This window comes from Atractosteus spatula, chromosome 17 (genome assembly GCF_055471065.1).
Source record: "Atractosteus spatula isolate fAtrSpa1 chromosome 17, fAtrSpa1.hap1, whole genome shotgun sequence".
Lineage (NCBI taxonomy): Eukaryota > Metazoa > Chordata > Actinopteri > Semionotiformes > Lepisosteidae > Atractosteus > Atractosteus spatula.
The window spans coordinates 10,853,706-10,871,303 of record NC_142722.1 but is presented as its reverse complement, the minus strand read 5'-3'; the positions used below and the strand labels follow the sequence as shown (position 1 = coordinate 10,871,303).

The 17,598-nt window shown below is 41.7% G+C and overlaps 3 protein-coding genes across 3 annotated transcripts; all 3 read left to right on the top strand.

The window, feature by feature from the left end:
• Positions 1-54: 54 nt before the first annotated feature.
• On the top strand, positions 55-11,013 carry denr (density regulated re-initiation and release factor). Its single transcript, XM_088935940.1, has 8 exons — positions 55-193; positions 3,067-3,182; positions 4,436-4,455; positions 4,911-4,995; positions 6,159-6,239; positions 7,518-7,634; positions 8,967-9,106; positions 10,704-11,013. The coding sequence occupies exons 2-8, from the start codon at positions 3,077-3,079 to the stop codon at positions 10,746-10,748; spliced, it is 594 nt and encodes a 197-aa protein (XP_088792066.1). The 5' UTR covers positions 55-193; positions 3,067-3,076; the 3' UTR covers positions 10,749-11,013.
• A 923-nt stretch (positions 11,014-11,936) lies between these two features.
• Positions 11,937-12,935, top strand: LOC148819096 (hydroxycarboxylic acid receptor 2-like). Its single transcript, XM_088935966.1, has one exon. The coding sequence runs from the start codon at positions 11,937-11,939 to the stop codon at positions 12,933-12,935; it is 999 nt and encodes a 332-aa protein (XP_088792092.1).
• Positions 12,936-16,359: 3,424 nt separating this feature from the next.
• Positions 16,360-17,409, top strand: LOC148819095 (hydroxycarboxylic acid receptor 2-like). The gene has a single exon (XM_088936059.1). It carries the CDS (start codon positions 16,360-16,362, stop codon positions 17,407-17,409), a length of 1,050 nt encoding a protein of 349 aa, XP_088792185.1.
• The last annotated feature ends 189 nt before the right edge of the window (positions 17,410-17,598 follow it).

Here is a 17,598-nt window from a genome sequence, read left to right as displayed (position 1 = left end):
CTTTCAGGCATTTGTGAGAGCGCTCTTTGATGCTAAATCTAAGCGCCCGCTGGATTAACAAGGACCCCGACCAAGACCAGAGAGGAGAGGTGTGCTTTTGGTGATCGTTTATTTTTTAATCATCATTTAGCAGTACTTAATAATGCTTAGGTTTTCGATTGGCAGTACATAAATTAAGGGTTGTAATTACACGGTAGGTATTATTTTAAAAGTTATGTTATATTTATAGTTCATTGTGAAGTTCTATCGTGGAAATGAATGGGGTGGAAAAGTCGCTTGGGAGAGAGACCATATTGGTCTTCCTCATATTAAAAGTTTTAACAGTTAATAGGTTTTCGAAAAAAATATTTTCTCATACTCTGATTTGTAATCGTATGCTTATTCACACCATGCTTTTCTTCCAGAAATAATCGCAGAGATGAATGTCTCTGTCATTGCAATGATACGCCGTCTCCAGAAAAGTGGTCAGCACTTTAACAACTAGCTAAATGAGATATCGTTTCTACCATTACGATTAAGAGGGGTTACTTTTTTGACGTGGTGGAATATGCGTTTTCCTCTATCGAGAAATATATCTCAGAAGCGATGACCCTAGTGTAGACTTTTCATCCATTTACAACATTTCTGTGCTTAAATAAGTGTCGCTGAAACCGTCGTTTTCGTTCTATATGAGCCTTCCTTCTACTTTTGAGCTCTGGTCTCTATGCAGTCAGTGGCATCGAGTTGCAGGGTTTTGATTATCGCACTGACACTTAATAATTGGAAATGTAACATACTAGATTGACTCCCTTTTGTATAGCGTTCCATGATGTTCATTTTTCATGGACAGTGGTATTATTTTTTTCCAAACTATGCTGACGGTGGAGACACGAATTGATCAGTGAGGCTGACCATGACATGCACACATGCAGTCGTACAACTAGGGACTTCCTGCCTTGGAAATGATGTAGTTCTTTCTACATTCCAAGGCTGTTGGGTGCTGTATAGAGCTTTCCCATATATCCAGTACCAGAAAAAAACAGCACTCCTGTAATTATCTGTATTTTTATACAGTCCTTTTAAAACCAAGGCACGATGTTTTTAAGGTGGGGAGCTGCGTCAGCATGCGTAGGCTGCAAAGGAACAGGTAATAGGTTTATTCCATGCTGAAAAAAAGAAGAAAGAGAACACAACGTTTCGGCCGTGGAGCCTTCTTCAGCTGTCTTCTTCACCTGGATTCCATTTATTCATCATGCAAATATTAATTTATACTCGGTTGAATAATTTCTTTTCTTGATTTTTTTTTGTTTTACGGTGTGTGTAGGTACCAAGAATGCCTTTTGTTGTACTTATAAAATGAACTTTACAATATAGAGATTATATAAAATTACATTTATTTTCTTATTACTGATATAAACATGACCATGTAACACAGGAAAATCAGTCGTGTTTTACAGGATAGTTAGTTTGCACAATGCAGAATTTAGTCTGATGCAACTTAAAGGTTTTTAGGTCTGAGCCTTAGCTAATACTGAGCTTCATTTTTCTATGCACTAGATGGCACTATTAGGCAAGTTATTTTTGTTGTATACACACCTAATTTGGAAGTGCCAGTTGTCTACTTCTGTCTATAGTGACAACTCCTGTGCTCACACGGGACTCACTAAAAACCTTGTCAAGTCTGATGTGTGTATCTTGTAAGTGTCTTAAGAAGAAACTAAAATCACAGATAACTGTGGTGCACTATGGGGAGTTGTGTAGTGTTAAGGCTTTCCTCAGCATCCGATAGAAGTTTCGGGTAGTTTCAGGTGTATCGCTCAATTATTTTGTTTTGGGATGACACCTACTTTGTTGTTGTTAGTCCAGAAATGACAGGCTGGCTTTCAGTGAGTTTCCGGCCCGCCCACTCATAGAGTCATTCTGGCATGCCACAAGCCCCTGACTGTATTAAAGGAAAGACTCATACCTCCTTTGATGTCACCACGAGCACCAGCGAAGTTACAGGGGTTGCTGTTTTGCCACGTTAATATTCATGGGTCGGTAGCATTCCAGGAAATTGTAGACATCTTGTTAGAAAAAAGCAGGTTTGTCACAGATGACTCATCCTAGGGGAAGGAGCTTTCTGGGGGAAATCCCATTCCATGCATTTCCATTTTCCCTCAGGCAAAACCTGCTAATTAAAAACGGGAATCTTCTATTATTTATTCCGACAGCACTGAGGAATTAAATAAGAGCTTCATTTCACCTCGACATAGGTGTCCACAAACTCAGACACCTACTGATCCTGCTGTGGGCAAGTTGCTGAGCCCTGGGTATGACACAGGTGATGCTCAGAACAAGCTCCTTTGCTGGTCAGGCTACTTGGAAGTACTTGTTTGGCATTTTTTTTTAAATTTTGGGTCATTTTGCTCAAGTCTGTCGAATGTTCTGTTGTGAGTTGCTTCATAATTTAGTGGAGTGTTGCTCAATGGCAACAGTCATTAAGGAAATGGCTAAGAAAATCAATCTGTGCTGCTAACTGGTATGGCAACCTTACCTGGATCTGTCAGTGCTTAATAAGAGAAATCATGGACCTAGTACCTGGCTTCCCAAATAAAAGCTGAGAGGAAGCAGGAATGCTACCAGAACCAACACATCAAGCACAGCTAGGTACTACTTAGTTTGGAAATGGTGGTTGTCAATGGACTGTGATTCACAACTTCAGCCCTTGTGCCTGCACAGAGGGAATGAGAACACCATCCTGTGATGCATATTCTCGGCAGAACTATGTATCCTTTACATACCACAAGCAGGGATGTCACTAAAGGGAGCCTGTGAGGACCCCCAACGTGTTAGAATGTCACACAAAGCTAAATAGAAGAAATAAAAGAGAATCCCCAAATTTGGTGTTCTACAAAGTGCAACTAGAGTTCTTGCAGGAATTGGATGTTGAAGGGTTTTCATCAGTCACATCCCTGAGTGCAAGGGGCAGAGTGCAAACTCTCCTCTGCAGTGCTCCTGGGATCGTTTTTATTATTTAATAGAAAATGATTTTCAAGCAATCTGTTGTGAAAACTGTGTTGATAATAATTTTCCATTTTTCTTTAGACAATATAACATGGCTACTACTGAAAATGCTGAATCAGGTTCACCAGAGAGCAAAGTGGATCGCAGGTCTGCTGACTCAGATGCAAAATACCCATTGAAAGTACTCTACTGTGGAGGTAAGGTGGCAGTTTATTTATTTTAGGATTGCAAATGTAATAAATGTTTTTATTTGCAAGTGCAGTTGTTGCCTAGGCATTCTTATTTTAAATATCAGAGGTTCAGAAATGTGTTTGGCCTTGATGGAAACCACCTTTTTATGAGTCATGTACTCAGGACAGAGTAACATACACTGCTGATGTATAATGTGAAATATTATACACAGGTGGCAGAAACAGAAATTCTAGATTTGCTGACTTTGCAGAATCCACTTAAGAAAAAGAGGTAGGTGTCTATGCAAAACATGCCTCTTCTAGATGATTTGGGGAAGCAGTTAGAAAAGCATGCAGAAGCTAAGATATACAGTTAAAAGTATAACATTTAAAACCAGGGATGTTGGGCTTGTTCAGTACAGTCTCCCTAAATTTTGTGCAGCTAAGATGTGTGAATATTATACATTTCATTATAGGTTCCACAAAGTGTTCTGAACACTTCTGTTTGCATTTGGTTTTCAAATTGAAAATGAATGACAGTTCTTTCCTCCTTTCCAAAGAACCATCTTCCAGATGTGACACTTTATAATAAAAAAAAATGTGTGGTCCTTTTTGTGACTGATTTTTTTAAATAGATTTGCTGTCAAATTTTAAACTTCTGACAATTGAGGTAACAGCTCAACACAGCAATTCTGTCTAGGATTAATGTATGTGTTGCTGATTTCTTCTAAAGCCATGCGTCACTGCTGTTTTTATTGCATGTTTTGGTTTCCCTTATTGAGAAATGCCCCAGGCTTCATACACTTTTCTTTCTGATGCAATGCCCAAAATAAGCATATAGTCATGCTCTCAGGGTGTAATGGAAATGTAAGCACATCTTTTAAAAGTGTGCTGAAAAACGGATTTACTTTAAGTGTACATGCATGTAGACAGGCACTTGTCTATTTATTTTTAGATAGACAAACATTAATGTGTGTTGCCATCCCTACACTTTAATACTGATAGCACTTTGGTAAGGGAGGAAATCCGCAACGTAAAGTGTTATTGTATTTGTTTTGACTAATGCTAGGAAAACATGTTGATGGCATGGAGATAAATGTCTTTCGTGCCCGAATCAGTTGTTTTTTATTTTTAACTCCTTGATGCGCCTTTTAATCAAGGTTTTCTGAACAGCGAGCTACAAGCCAGACATATTTTTAGCACTTGGGATTTTCCAAACGAGTAGCTCAGCATATATCTGCATACGTCTTCACTTACTGTCACTTGTTCTTGTTTTGCAGTTTGCTCTTTGCCAACAGAGGTATGTACAGAACAGCCTTCCTTATCGAAATGTGTAGCATGTTTTCACAGTCTTTTATGCACCCTCTATTACATGCTGACCAGTTTAGATATGAAAAATAATACCTACATAACACAGTTAAATAACAATTTTTTTAGATGCTGTCTAAAAAAATAGGACTGAGGAATTATTCCTCTTAAGAGGTGTGAAACCCACCGTGCTCTGGCAGATCTCCAAATCAGGATAAGACAATTATCTTTAAAGAATTTGACCACTTCAAACCTGACATAGAAAAGTCATGCTGACCTTTTTTTAAATTCCTTTGGCATTGTAATCAAGAACAAATTGTCCACTTAACATGAACATCACATACATGACCACAGGGTGCAGGGTCCTTTTGCTAAAAGTAAACAGGTTTGTGGGTCCTCTTATTTCTGAACTTTCTGATGATCTTGTACTGTCTGCTGTCCTCCCAGTATTGTGAATACATGCCGGAGCCTGCAAAGTGCAGGCAGTGGCTGGAGAAGAACTTCCCAGATGAGTTTGCAAAGCTAAGCGTAGGTAAGTCTAGGCCAAAATTCGGTTTTTTTTTTTTAGTATTTTCATTCGGTTTTTACAGAATGAAATACAGCATAATCAGTGTTTCGCATTTTAATTTTTTTATTTTGCACACACCACCCTTTAAAATGTCTTCGTTAGTTTGCAAAAGAAATTCATTGTCCTCAGGGCATAAGATGTTTTTTTTAGTGTTATTAACCATAATAGTTACAGTGACAATGCTTAATATTATTCTATATTCCTGTTCTGTTGAAAAGAATCTAAGATAAGATCACTTTATCAGCCATATACAATTTCTTGGATTAGGAATTTGTCTTTTCGCATACCCCAACTCTCCATGAGACACACAGACAGAGAGTGAAGCTGGGGGTCAGAGCGCGGGGTCAGCTATTTTTATACGGCGCCCCTGGAGCAGTTTGGGGTTAAGGGCCTTGCTCGGGGGCCCAGTGGAGTAGGATTCATCTGCCGGCCGCAGGATTTGAACCGGCAACCTTCCAATCACAGGCGCTATGGCTCTGTGATCCTACTCCACCGCACCGCCCAATAACCTCAATGTTAATCTCAGTAACTTAAAAGGTAAATGTGCAATGATACACACTGAGGGAAACTAGTGACCGGCGCCATTTGTAAACTGTGTTTGAAGCAAAACTTCAGGGACTGAGATGTTCAGTGAGAAGCAGTTCACTTTGTTTTGTAGTTTGCAGAGTTTTAATGTTTTTAACCGGGAAGCAAAAATTGCCAAAGATAAGTTTAAAGGTACTCCAACAAATCTTTTCTACAGTCATTCAAGTTGCTTTTATATTTCTGTCTCAAGCAGCACTACAAGTGTAATTCAGGAAACATAGCTTCCTTGAAAACAGTTTTTCTTCCCCAGTTCTTGCTTTTGGCATTTCGAAGTGGACAGCCTCACTCTGGTTACTTGGAAAAGAGTGAGTCAGCAGGTTTTTTTTATAACTCAAGTACTGGTTTACTGTAATTAATATACTGCTTACAGAAGAGACCTGGTCTTAGGCTGCAGGAAATGCAGGAGAGAATGAAATCACTTTTTTTGCTTTACTCGACTTCTGTGTAAGCGTTCCACGCAACCCAGGAGCCTGCGCTTGTTGACGCGACCCGGCTCGTGCTGTGTGTGGCGTGAGCGGCCGTGACGGAGCTGTCTCTTGCAGGGAATACTCCCAAACAGGACAGCGGAGGAGGAGAGGCCCCTGCTGCCGGGGAGGAAGAGGAAAAAAAGAAGCAAAAGAGAGGTGAAGGCGGTGTGGCAGGCTGCTGTCTTCTTTCATACTACCCTTCCTCTTTTGACCTCTTGACCTTAAAAACATCCTGCCCGGCATTATAATAAACACTTGATTCGAATCTGTTACCATCGAAAAGCAACTACGGTGTATTAGTACCTCCCTGCCTGTGAAACTACATGTTTTATCCCCTGTTTTCAGAAAAGGACTTTAAAATGGCTGCCATGCAGCCAATTCATGAAACTTTACAGTGCGAATTGGCTGAATTTGATCACTGAAAGGGACTCGCAGATCTGCACCTGGGTGCATTACTGGAGGCACCCTAAGTGAAGTACCTTGCTCAGTGACAGTGACCCACTTGGAATTTGAGGCCACAGCCTTCCAGTTATGAGTCCAGAGCCCCAAGCACTATTTTTGTGCTTTTGCTGACTTGTGTTTTGCCTTCCACTAACATGATACCACTGCATGGGTTTTTAGTATACTTGAATTAGGCTTCTTCATTTTGCCCTGCTTTATTTCCATCTTGCAGTCTTCTTTCTGCAGACTGTGAACTGCAAAAGTGACTAGGTACACTTAATTACCAAACTGTTACCCATGCTTCCCTGTGTACTCCTTGTGTGACTCAGATCTCGTGGGAAGAAGATTCCTTCAAAAAGGGCAAGCATTTCTCTTTCAAGAGAATGGCTAACTGCAGAGACTCAGTTTTGCAGTCATATAAAACGGACCATTTTGGTGTCATTTTTATACATCAAACTTTTTGATCCAGGCTGTTATCTTCTTAATTTCTACACCACGCTATGTGTTGTAGCAAGCGTGTAGTCTTCTGTAGAAATTAGGATGTGGTTTTGGTAGAAGTGGATAGAATGTTTCTCACACAGGCTGGTGAGCGCTGCTGTTCAGACCAATGCTTGTGATCTCTAGGAGGAAATCTGTATAGTTTTGCTAAACTATTTGGCGTTCCCCACATCCATGTCCACTCTTTACCACACTCTGTGAGGAGGTGTACCTGCAGTCAGGACACAAAAGGGCAGCACCCAGAAGGTGATATTAGGTAAATTGTCGTAAAATTCAGTTCAAAGACATGGAAATCCAGGCTGTACCAATTACATGTGCACTTCTTCGAGAGCTAATAATTACTTTTAGTACACTACAGGAAAAAATGCTTCAAGGAATCATCAGGGTAACGAGAACTAGGCTAAAACTGGTGAATGTTACAAGTACCCCAACCTGCTTTCACTGTGATGTAGTGCCGAAAGCTGAACTCTGACCCCTGCCCCTCTCTCCTTTTAGGCGGCCGAGGCCAGATTAAACAGAAGAAGAAGACGGTGCCCCAGAAAGTAACAATAGCCAAAATCCCGAGGGCGAAGAAGAAATACGTGACTCGAGTGTGTGGTCTTGCGACTTTCGGTAAGAATCGGGCCCGTGTGTTTCGTGTTGGCAGTTTTGGGACGTCCACTTGACAAGGGGATTTGGGGGTGGGATGGATGCGCTCTGCAAAGGAAGAAAGGCCTGCCACTGCGGTTTGCTCAGTAGATATCACTCCCTGCTGAGCGCATTCCAGACGTGTACTGCAGGGAATGTCGATCCACGTTCGTGGGAAGCCACCCCGCAGTGTTAAAAGCTTGGGAGGGATGACGACGACCAAGTTCAATCGCTTCCTCACCTAAAACATTATAAATACGGTATATTATCTCTTTCCCTCCCTTGCTTATGTCTTTTGCATCCCTCCTCCCCCCCCCATCTCCACCCCTGCGGCTGCCCCTTGGTCACTCCTCCCTCTGCGTGGGGTCCTAGTCTCCTCATCCTGTGGCCAGGAGGCTGGCCTTGGCCATGCGAGTTTTAGTAGAACCAATATTAACCCATTAGACTGCAGATGAAGAGCTAGTGAGTTCAAGCATGTTTTTGGTTTAATAAGACTCTGATGTCAGCATTCCTACTTTATTTTGGGATGGAGTTCCAAAGATAAGGTAGTAAGAAGTACAGGCTCCTGCTCTTCTGGATCAAGGGATTTCTCAAACAGTTTGGCACTCTGTAATCTCAAGGTACAGCCTAACCACGTTGCTGGTCGGAGACTGACATTGTGACCACGAGTGCTATTTCTCATTATTGTTTTCTTAAGCTATAGCTGCTAAAGGTGGTGAGAAAAGAAAGCCTGTTAGAAGCTTCCAAAGCTCGTATCTGGAGTGTCGTCGTGTGCAGGTGTGAAGAAACAAACTGATATAGGAAAAGAAAGTGGCTGATGTGGTGGCAACAACAAAATGTAACAGACAACAACCTCCCCTTTTGAGCCCATTAAATCGAGGTGTTGCAGTGTTTTCCGTTGTCAAAGATAATACTGTCTTTAGCAAGGAGTGCATTTTTTTGCAAATTGAGAACATGTAGCACAATGTAACTTTGCAGACATAAGGTATCTGTGAGCCTAAAAATTCTCTTCACATAAATTTCCACTTGTTACAATTCAAGAAAGAAAATGTAAATATATATTACATTCTTATATATATGTAATATATAAGAAACATTTATTTTCATGTTAACCTTAAATTTGGTTTCACTATTCAGTTAAGTTTCAGAGTGAAATGTCACATATACTGTATCTGTTAAACAGTTCTCCGTCGTTTGAAGTTCTGGGAAACATCAGCCTGGCTCAAGCACAGCTCAGGTCGGCTCTTCGTAAGGCTGAAGTTCTGTTCCAGGTTCACATGGACACTTGGCTTTGATTGTGTTTTTCTCCCTCTGTAGATATTGACCTTAAAGAAGCACAGAGATTTTTTGCTCAGAAATTCTCCTGTGGCGCCTCGGTTACAGCAGAGGACGAAATCATCATTCAGGGAGATTTTACAGATGACATCATCGACGTGATTCAAGAAAAGTGGCCTGAGGTAAGGAGAAACTGAAGGTTAACATCATAAATAGAAATGTAATTTCCTGTAGGTTTTCATCCTTGTGTCCATGATGATAAATATCAGTTTGTTTTTTCACATGCTGAGTTTAACGCTTACCTTGCACAGCTGCCTTTCAGCTGGAAAGAATGAGGATGTCTAGCTCAAAACAAGAAAAACGCCCACCAAATGATGTGACTGCAGTCACAGCTAGAATGAGACACCCCACGATAAAATATCTGCAGCTCACTCCTGTCCTATTCTTCTGGCGCAGACGTCTTGAAGCTTCAGGGCAATTTCAGGCTTGGACAAATCCCTCCTGGAATATGTACACACACACACCTCTCCATCTCAAAAAATTCTTTAGATTATTGACCTGAAGAATACAATAAGAAGAATGTCATGTATTGCAAAATTTGCAGACATTCCAGCAGTAAAACAGAACTCAACTTTCACTGACTCTCGGCACAGAGAGTTTCTCCTGCACCCTGGGCCACCAGCCAAGATTTATCCATCCACACATTTACCTCCCTCCCCAGTCCCCACACAACACTCCCAGCCCTCACACAAGGATATTCTGGATCCCGGCACTGACCCTTGCTGAACTCCCATCGCCTTCTGCCGCAGTGACATTTCTCTTTAGCTGTCTCTTACAACAGTCAGTTAACAATTGTCGACATGTTATTAATGGTGCTTTAAACAGTGATTAAAGATTTTTAATTACCCCTTAACCTAAATGGTCACTATCAATGCTTTCCGTTTATTATGGATATGTATGCAGATGTACTTAGATATAGCAGGAATTGATTCTTTATCTCCTTTCATAGCTGTTACTAATTTCTGTTGCCTAATGTTTCACAGATAAGTAGCTCTGATAAACAAGTCTTAGGGCAGCAGACACATGGACAGACACATGGCGTTGTAAACGCAATGTTTTACTGCTTCATTTTAATATTTTAATACGCCATTTATGCATGCTACCATACCATGTTCATGAATACATCATTTAAAGTGAATAAACAGAAGTGGAAGCATTCATCATGTAGAGCTTTTAATACTGCATTACATATTTTGCTTGAAGCAAAAACACACTTTCAGTAATTCATATCTTGCATTTTATGCACTCTGTATTGTAATTGAGGAAAATAATAAAAGAACCTAATAAAAGTACCAAGAAATAACCTAGGCGATTGTGTAGACTGTATATTCTAGATGCAGAATCCACCCCCTTTTTTTCCTTATGGGGAAAACTGAGTCACAGTAAGACTCATATCTCCAACATATTTGGGTACCACTGTAAAAAAAAAAAAAATGCCACTCGCAGCTTCTCAGCTGAAGCATTCCAAATCTGGTACAAGGTACAGTATTCCTGATGGTGACTGCTTAGAAATCCAGCTTGATGATTTCAAGTTCAACAAGCCGTTGATGAAGGTCTTCTGAATTGTAATGACAATTAAAGTTTGTCTTATCAATAGTGGGGGAAAAAACAGTCTAGTTTTATCAAGAGATCAATCTGAAAAGGTATCTTGTTCTCCCGGGTGTGTTGCGTGAGCATTGCGAAACAGGGGCCTCAGTGCTTTTGTCTCTGCATTTGCAGGTGGATGATGACAGCATTGAAGATCTTGGGGAAGTTAAGAAGTGAGCCCACCTGCACTTTTGAGAAGGAGCGCAGCATAACACAATGACCTGGCCAAATACAAACACTCATACACACGAGTAAAGGCATTTTATATCTATTTTATTTACTGTATAGAAACTGTGGACCGGCCCCTGCATTCATTTTTTTCATTTCTGTATAGCTGCTTCTCTCTTGGTTGCCAAAGGTCTGACATAATTGTGAATTACTTCAAAACACTGCACTAAAGCAATCTTTAGGTTAATAAATAGTCAATTTTGGTCGCCTTGGATGACTTGTCATTTCTTTTTTTTAACATTTCCTGTTTCGCATGTGGCCTCACTGTGGACACACTGTCTTTTGCACAGCACTGTTGAAGCCTCTCGTTTCTAGACTCTGCAGAACGCCAAAGAATTCTCTTCACACCACAACATTTACACACATATACACCTATATGCACACATTTACGGTGCCTTCCATAGGTATATTGGGACAGCAAAGTCACAATTGCTATTTCTGCTGTATGCTCAAGCAATTTGGATTAAATACCAAATACCAAGTTTGTAGGTACTGCTTTAATTTAATTTAATTTGTCCCAATAAGTATTCTCGCTTAAATTGGGAGGATTGAACACAAAAGGTGCTATAATTCTAAAACGGCACAACATGTAAGTGCAGAAATACCCAGAAATAAAATGTGACATTCTGCACTTCTGCTTCGTATTTATCTTTTCATCTCAAATCTGAATTGCTTGAGTATACAGCAAAAATAGCAATTTTGGCTTCACTCTCCCAATACTTATGAAGGGCACTTAATGTGTATGTATCCTGGACACCAGCAGGAGTGTGAGAGTTTTCACAGCTTTAGCAAAAGAACTGACCAGCCTCTAAAATAAGTTCTTCTGTAGTGGTTTTCATTTCTAGTCATCCAACCATCTTTGAGCAGCTTCAGCTTCCTTTCTGAGAGCAAAGCAGTGAAACGGGCACTTGCACTGCTCGGTGTGCGCGAGTCATTTTCAGACTGCCTTCCCACCAAGTGACCCGCTGGGACGCGTATCTGAAGATAAGGGCCCTGCCGAGGATTTCTAAAAGGGGGCGACGAGAAACGAAGGGAGCCAAGTATCCTTTTCGGTACTAGTGAGGATCGCTGGCCTTCCAGTCCCACTTTGAAATCCTTTTTCGATCCGCTTCTCCAAACCTTCACGAAGTGCTGAGGATGCTGTCTGGGGCTCGAGGGAGCTGCTGCATGTTTCCGGCTGGAGGGCTGCTCACTCACGTCCTGCCCCCTCTGCTGGTTGTGGAATTTGTGCTGGGCACCCTGGGCAACGGGTTTGCCCTCTGGATCTTCTGCTTCCATCTGAAGCCCTGGAAGACCAGCACGGTATTTCTCTTCAATCTGGCCCTGGTGGATTTCCTCCTGAACGTCATTCTCCCTTTCCGCACCAGCTACTACGTGAGGGGCAAGGACTGGATCTTCGGAAACGTCTTCTGCCGCATCTCCCTGTTCATGCTGGCGATGAACCGCGGGGGCAGCATTCTGTTCCTCACGGCGGTGGCAGTGGACAGCTACTTCAGAGTGGTCCATCCCCACCACCCGATTAATTCCATGTCCATCGCCAAGGCTGCCTGCATTGCTTGTGCTCTCTGGGCTCTCGCCATAGCGATGACCACGTACCTCCTGGCCTCATCACACCAATATCATGCTGAAAACTCGTCCTCTACACACTGCGACAGTTTCATCATCTGTCCTCGCTCCCAGACCGATAACGTTTGGCACAACTGTGTGTTTATCCTGACTTTTGCGGTGTCTCTGGGTAAGATCTTATATTGTTCCTTCTATATCGTATGGCAGCTGAAAGACAGGCAACTGGACAAGCACGCCAAGATCAAAAAGGCTGTCCGGTTCATCAGTGCGGTGGTGATGGTGTTTGTGATCTGCTTTCTCCCCAGCAATGTCACTAGGCTGGTCATCTGGGCCAAAAAGGCTAATCGCATCGAGGACTGTGACTCCTATAAATCCCTGGACGATGCCTTCTTCATCACGGTCAGCCTGACCTATCTCAACAGTATGCTGGACTCTGTGGTCTATTACTTTTCCAGCCCCACATTCAAGAGGATTTATAGTTCTGCCATAAGAGTCAACCTCCGTAAGAAAGAAAAAGAAGAGGCTGACGACAAGATCCAGCAAACATGCCGAGAGACCTTTTGCTCATAGACAATTTTATCACCTGTAAAACCAATACCGACAGTGGTTCAAGTGTGAACTGACTTCATTGTAAGTGCAGCTGGGCAAAAGTTTGCAACATCTGAGCCATATAAGAGCATTTTTATTGTATTTATTTTCAAATAAATGCTTGGTTTTAGGTTTCTGCAGGATATTGATATTGCGATTTAAATGTCATGTTCTCATTTAAGTTTGCTTAGTTTATAGCCAGGGCACATTTTTCACTGAATTCCAGTTCTTGCTGTGGTGTACAGCACAAGTGCCAGACAGCACACAGTGTTCAGATCAAGTTCTATTGATTGTGAGGTATGGTTATAGGTGCATATGCAAATGATCGATGTGAAATTGCTGATTCTAAAATACCATGCATTTTAAAGTTCATTAAGTGCATTTTAGGGGTTACGACTTGTAAGAATGTGACTGCATCCCTCTGTCCTGTTTCACATAAGATCATACTGATCAAGCAATATCAGCCACTTGTATGTCAGTGAAAGTGTGAGCCACTATAAGCAGTGAGACCTCACTATAAGCATTGGGCCCCATATTGTAGGTTGTATGTAGGGATAGTTAAGTGTTCCTCAAGCACTTACAGAAACATGCAGTCAAAGACAGACCAACCCCTTAGCCAGTTTGTCTGTTGCCTGTCAAATGCTTGCTGTTAATCTGGCTAAGTGTAAATAAGCTTTATTTGCTCAATCTTAAGGTGACCGAAAATCAAAGAGAAAGCACACAGTCTTATTGATGCATCACTTGTTCTTTTGTGTGTCTTTCTAGTCTGATGTAAAGCAGGGGTTTTCAACTCCAAATCTTGGAACCTCGGCATCTGTTATCCAGCAGGTCTGCAATGTCTTTAAGTGTGTAGATAAATTAGTCCAAAGGAACCCAAGTGGATTAGTTGAGCCCTTCTCCTAGGTCCTATAAGTCAATGAAAATCCTACTGGATTCCAGATCCCAGGATCATAGTTGGGAACCTCTGATATGAACTTAAAGTCTTTGTTCAGAAACCTATAGATTACAAAGTACGCAGGTTAACCCCAACAGAGCAACAGTTTAAACATATTGCTTTTTCCTTATGCCTCGCAGCACTGGGGCACTGAATTCCAAAGCTGGATTGCTATCTGTGTGGAGTTTGTGGTTTTTCCCATGTGTTTCCTCTGAGTGCTCTGCTTTCCTCCCACAGTCCAAAAATACAGGTTAATTGGCTTATGGAACAATTGGCCATGTTGTGAGTGTAAGTGTGTTTGTGTCCATGTGTGCCCTGTTGTGCCTGCCACTTGCTGTGATAGGCTCCTGCTCTCCTGCATACTCCAAAATGAATGAGAACCTATCTCCCTATCTCTCTGTTCGAAAATAGGAACCTACAGCATCTCCCTATTCCAAAAATGCGTCCACCAACCAGGAGAGACCATTTTTAACCTAGGGATTTTCTCTACAGGAAATCAGTTACCTAAAAACAACATAAAGACAAGCTCTCATAACAAGGTTCACATACTTAAAATTGAATCTGGTCTTCAAGAAAAAGGCAGATTGGAACAATGACCCCCTGTCTGGCACCATCTCTTCTCGTTCTTTGTGTCTCCCATGTCCTTCACTCTCTTTTTTTTTCCTCCTTCCCTACCTGCCTGTTATACACCCTGTTCCTCGACCGCTGATGACCCTTAATCAACAACGAGCTTTATTAACCAAGGTAAACTAGACCATTTTTTTGATCAATGTGTCTCACACCTAGTACAATTCTGCCAACGCCTCAGTTGCTTTCTTGCTCTGAAGCTCCCGAGAACTGCAAATGTTAAAACTGACCAGGTGTTAAAAACTGACCCTAGTCTCCTGAGACACCTCGATGGCCACTTTCAAAAACCATGACAGTACATTATACTTATTTGAAATTCTAAAATGCACGGTTTCATTATGTATTTGAACAATGTGATCAGTGAAACATTGAACATTGAAGCAGATGCTGTAGTATCTACAGTCTCTTTTAGTGTTGTGGTTAAGTTTAAAGGTAATTTAGCCTTTCTGAAGAACACAACTATGTTCAATTCATAGGTTGCTTATAATATTTAAAGTTAAAGCTGATAGAAAGGACATATTATCTCAATATTCCTGTTTTAAAACTGGGTGATGTAGTTTCAAAACAGTAAGCCTTGTTCTCACCTGATGGGAGCATGCACTCTAAACTTTTCTTGTAAGTGGAGGGTGACAGTGAAGAGGATTTAAATCAAGGGTGCCAAAGGGGCTCCTGCAGGGACCAGGTTCATTTGTTTTTTCTACCTGAGCTCTCACTTACATACATGTATTTGGATTAATTACCAATCTAGCTTCTTAAAAATAATAGCTGCTAACCAGGCTTGAGGGTGTTTTATTGGGGTGTACCTTAAATTAAGTGAATGAGCTATTAACTACAAAAGACCTTAAAAAAATCTGTCATCTATGAAAATAATTAGGATAACTGTTCAGTTGACAACTCAGAGTATAGCAACAGTCTGCAAATACTGGACCCTCTGCGAAATGAATTTGAGTTCTGGATTCCATATTAAATCTTTGTATCTTTGGAAAAATCAGAGCTCTTTGGTAGGAACAGTTCATAACTCATTCACTTCATTAATGGAACCTCCCTGTAACAGACAGCTGACAAGTAACAGACTGCTGAGTGACTCGATCAGCACAGTTGCTCATCTGCACAAATGGCATCACTGTTTTAATTTTGGGGCATTGTATTAACCAGCAATGCCTAGTACTTTCAAAACAGCATTGCACCATTGTCTGAGCCCTGACTGGGTTGAGACTGTCATTGTCTCACCATTCAGCTACGATCCCTTGCAGTTTGCAAGCGATCAATCATTGATTTTTAGCTACAATCATTGCAAACTCTCCTAGGTGCCCTGTAGGACACGGTATGTGTATCTACCTGTGCACAGTCCTCTGAAGGTACAGGGGCTAAAATGAATTTGAACAGCAGCTCAAATCAGGGAAAATGAAAAAAAAGTGCAATAAAACTACGAGCAAGTTCTATTTATGAAACGTCCCTGAGTATTAAATATTTAAAACAATAGTGCTGCCCCTGAAGCTTGTATCTGATCATGTCCTTTCAAACAAAACAGATCAGCATCCCCTCATTGGCAACATTTTCTTTGCTGTGTTGTGGTTAACATCTGTTTTATTTTTAAGTGTCATTTCTGTTAAGTGAGAAATGGAGGAACTCTCATCTTTCATAACTTAACTTCATGCTACAGAATTTTCTGGTTCTTGGAAATGTTTGACTTCTGCAGACATGACGTAGAGGATGTAACTTTGAGATATATATAAAAAAAAGCTTCATAGTGCCTGTTTAGATAAAGATCTTTGTCTATTACAAGTGCAGAACACACTGCTGCTGTTTTTGTTCTTCGGTTTTTCAATTGTCGTTAAAAAACTGATGATGAACGACTCGTGTCCAGAAGATGAAACCACCTGCAGGTTCGATGGAAGTGTCCTCCTTTACGTTCTGCCTCCAGTGCTCATTGTGGAGTGTTTGCTGGCCACCCTGGGCAATGGGTTTGCCCTGTGGATCTTCTGCTTCCATCTGAAGCCCTGGAAGACCAGCACGGTATTCCTCTTCAATCTGGCCCTGGCGGATTTCCTCCTCAGCATCATTCTCCCTTTCCGCACCAGCTACTACGTGAGGGGCAAGGACTGGATCTTCGGGGACATCTTCTGCCGCATCTCCCTGTTCATGCTGGCGATGAACCGCGGAGGCAGCATTCTGTTCCTCACGGCGGTGGCAGTGGATCGCTACTTTAGAGTGGTCCATCCCCACCACCCGATTAATTCCATGTCCATCGCCAAGGCTGCCGGCATTGCTTGTGCTCTCTGGGCTCTCGCCATAGCGATGACAGTGTACCTCCTGACAATGCCACACCACTTTTGTTTCGAAAACGCAACACACTGCGAGAGCTTCACGACGATCACACATCACAGCTCCGACAGCGTGTGGCACGAGGCTCTGTACTTATTGGAGTTTGTGGTGCCTTTGGCTGTTACCTTGTACTGCTCCTTACAAATCATCTGTCAGCTTAAGGGCAGACGAGTGGGCAAACATTCAAAGATCAGGAGAGCCGTCTGGTTCGTCGGTGCGGTGGTGATGGTGTTTGTGATCTGCTTTCTCCCCAGCAATGTCACCAGGCTGGTCATCTTGGCCAAAAAGGCTCATCACATTGAAGACTGTGACTCCTATAAATCCCTGGACAATGCCTTCTTCATCACGGTCAGCCTGACCTATCTCAACAGTGTGCTTGACCCTGTGGTCTATTACTTTTCCAGCCCCACGTTCAAGAGGATATACAGAGCTGCTGTGAAAGGAAATCTTCACAGGAAAGATGAAGAACATGAAGAACCTGGTGTTGAAAAGATGGTAAAACAATCAGAGGATTGGACGACTGAATCTAATCAGCCTGCCCAGTCAACCCAGACAACAAACAACACATGATGGTAAGGCCAGTGGAGAGGACTGAGCGTGAAGGTTTTGTTTTAATTACAAGAATCATTCATTTTCCAATTTCAGAATGCATATGTGTATCCCTGTTACTCTGTAGTATGAATTGTTTTTTTCTGTTCCTGTTTTGTGCAGTATAAGGTTAGTTAAGCTGACTGAATTGTGAATGTCATAGACATTTTT

Coding starts and splice junctions, on each gene's coding strand:
- denr (XM_088935940.1), top strand. CDS start 3,077: ATGGCTACTACTGAAAATGCTGAATCAGGTTCACCAGAGAGCAAAGTG. Junction 6,240..7,517: donor AAAAAAGAAGCAAAAGAGAG/GTGAAGGCGGTG, acceptor CTCTCCTTTTAG/GCGGCCGAGGCCAGATTAAA. Junction 9,107..10,703: donor TTCAAGAAAAGTGGCCTGAG/GTAAGGAGAAAC, acceptor CTGCATTTGCAG/GTGGATGATGACAGCATTGA.
- LOC148819096 (XM_088935966.1), top strand. CDS start 11,937: ATGCTGTCTGGGGCTCGAGGGAGCTGCTGCATGTTTCCGGCTGGAGGG.
- LOC148819095 (XM_088936059.1), top strand. CDS start 16,360: ATGATGAACGACTCGTGTCCAGAAGATGAAACCACCTGCAGGTTCGAT.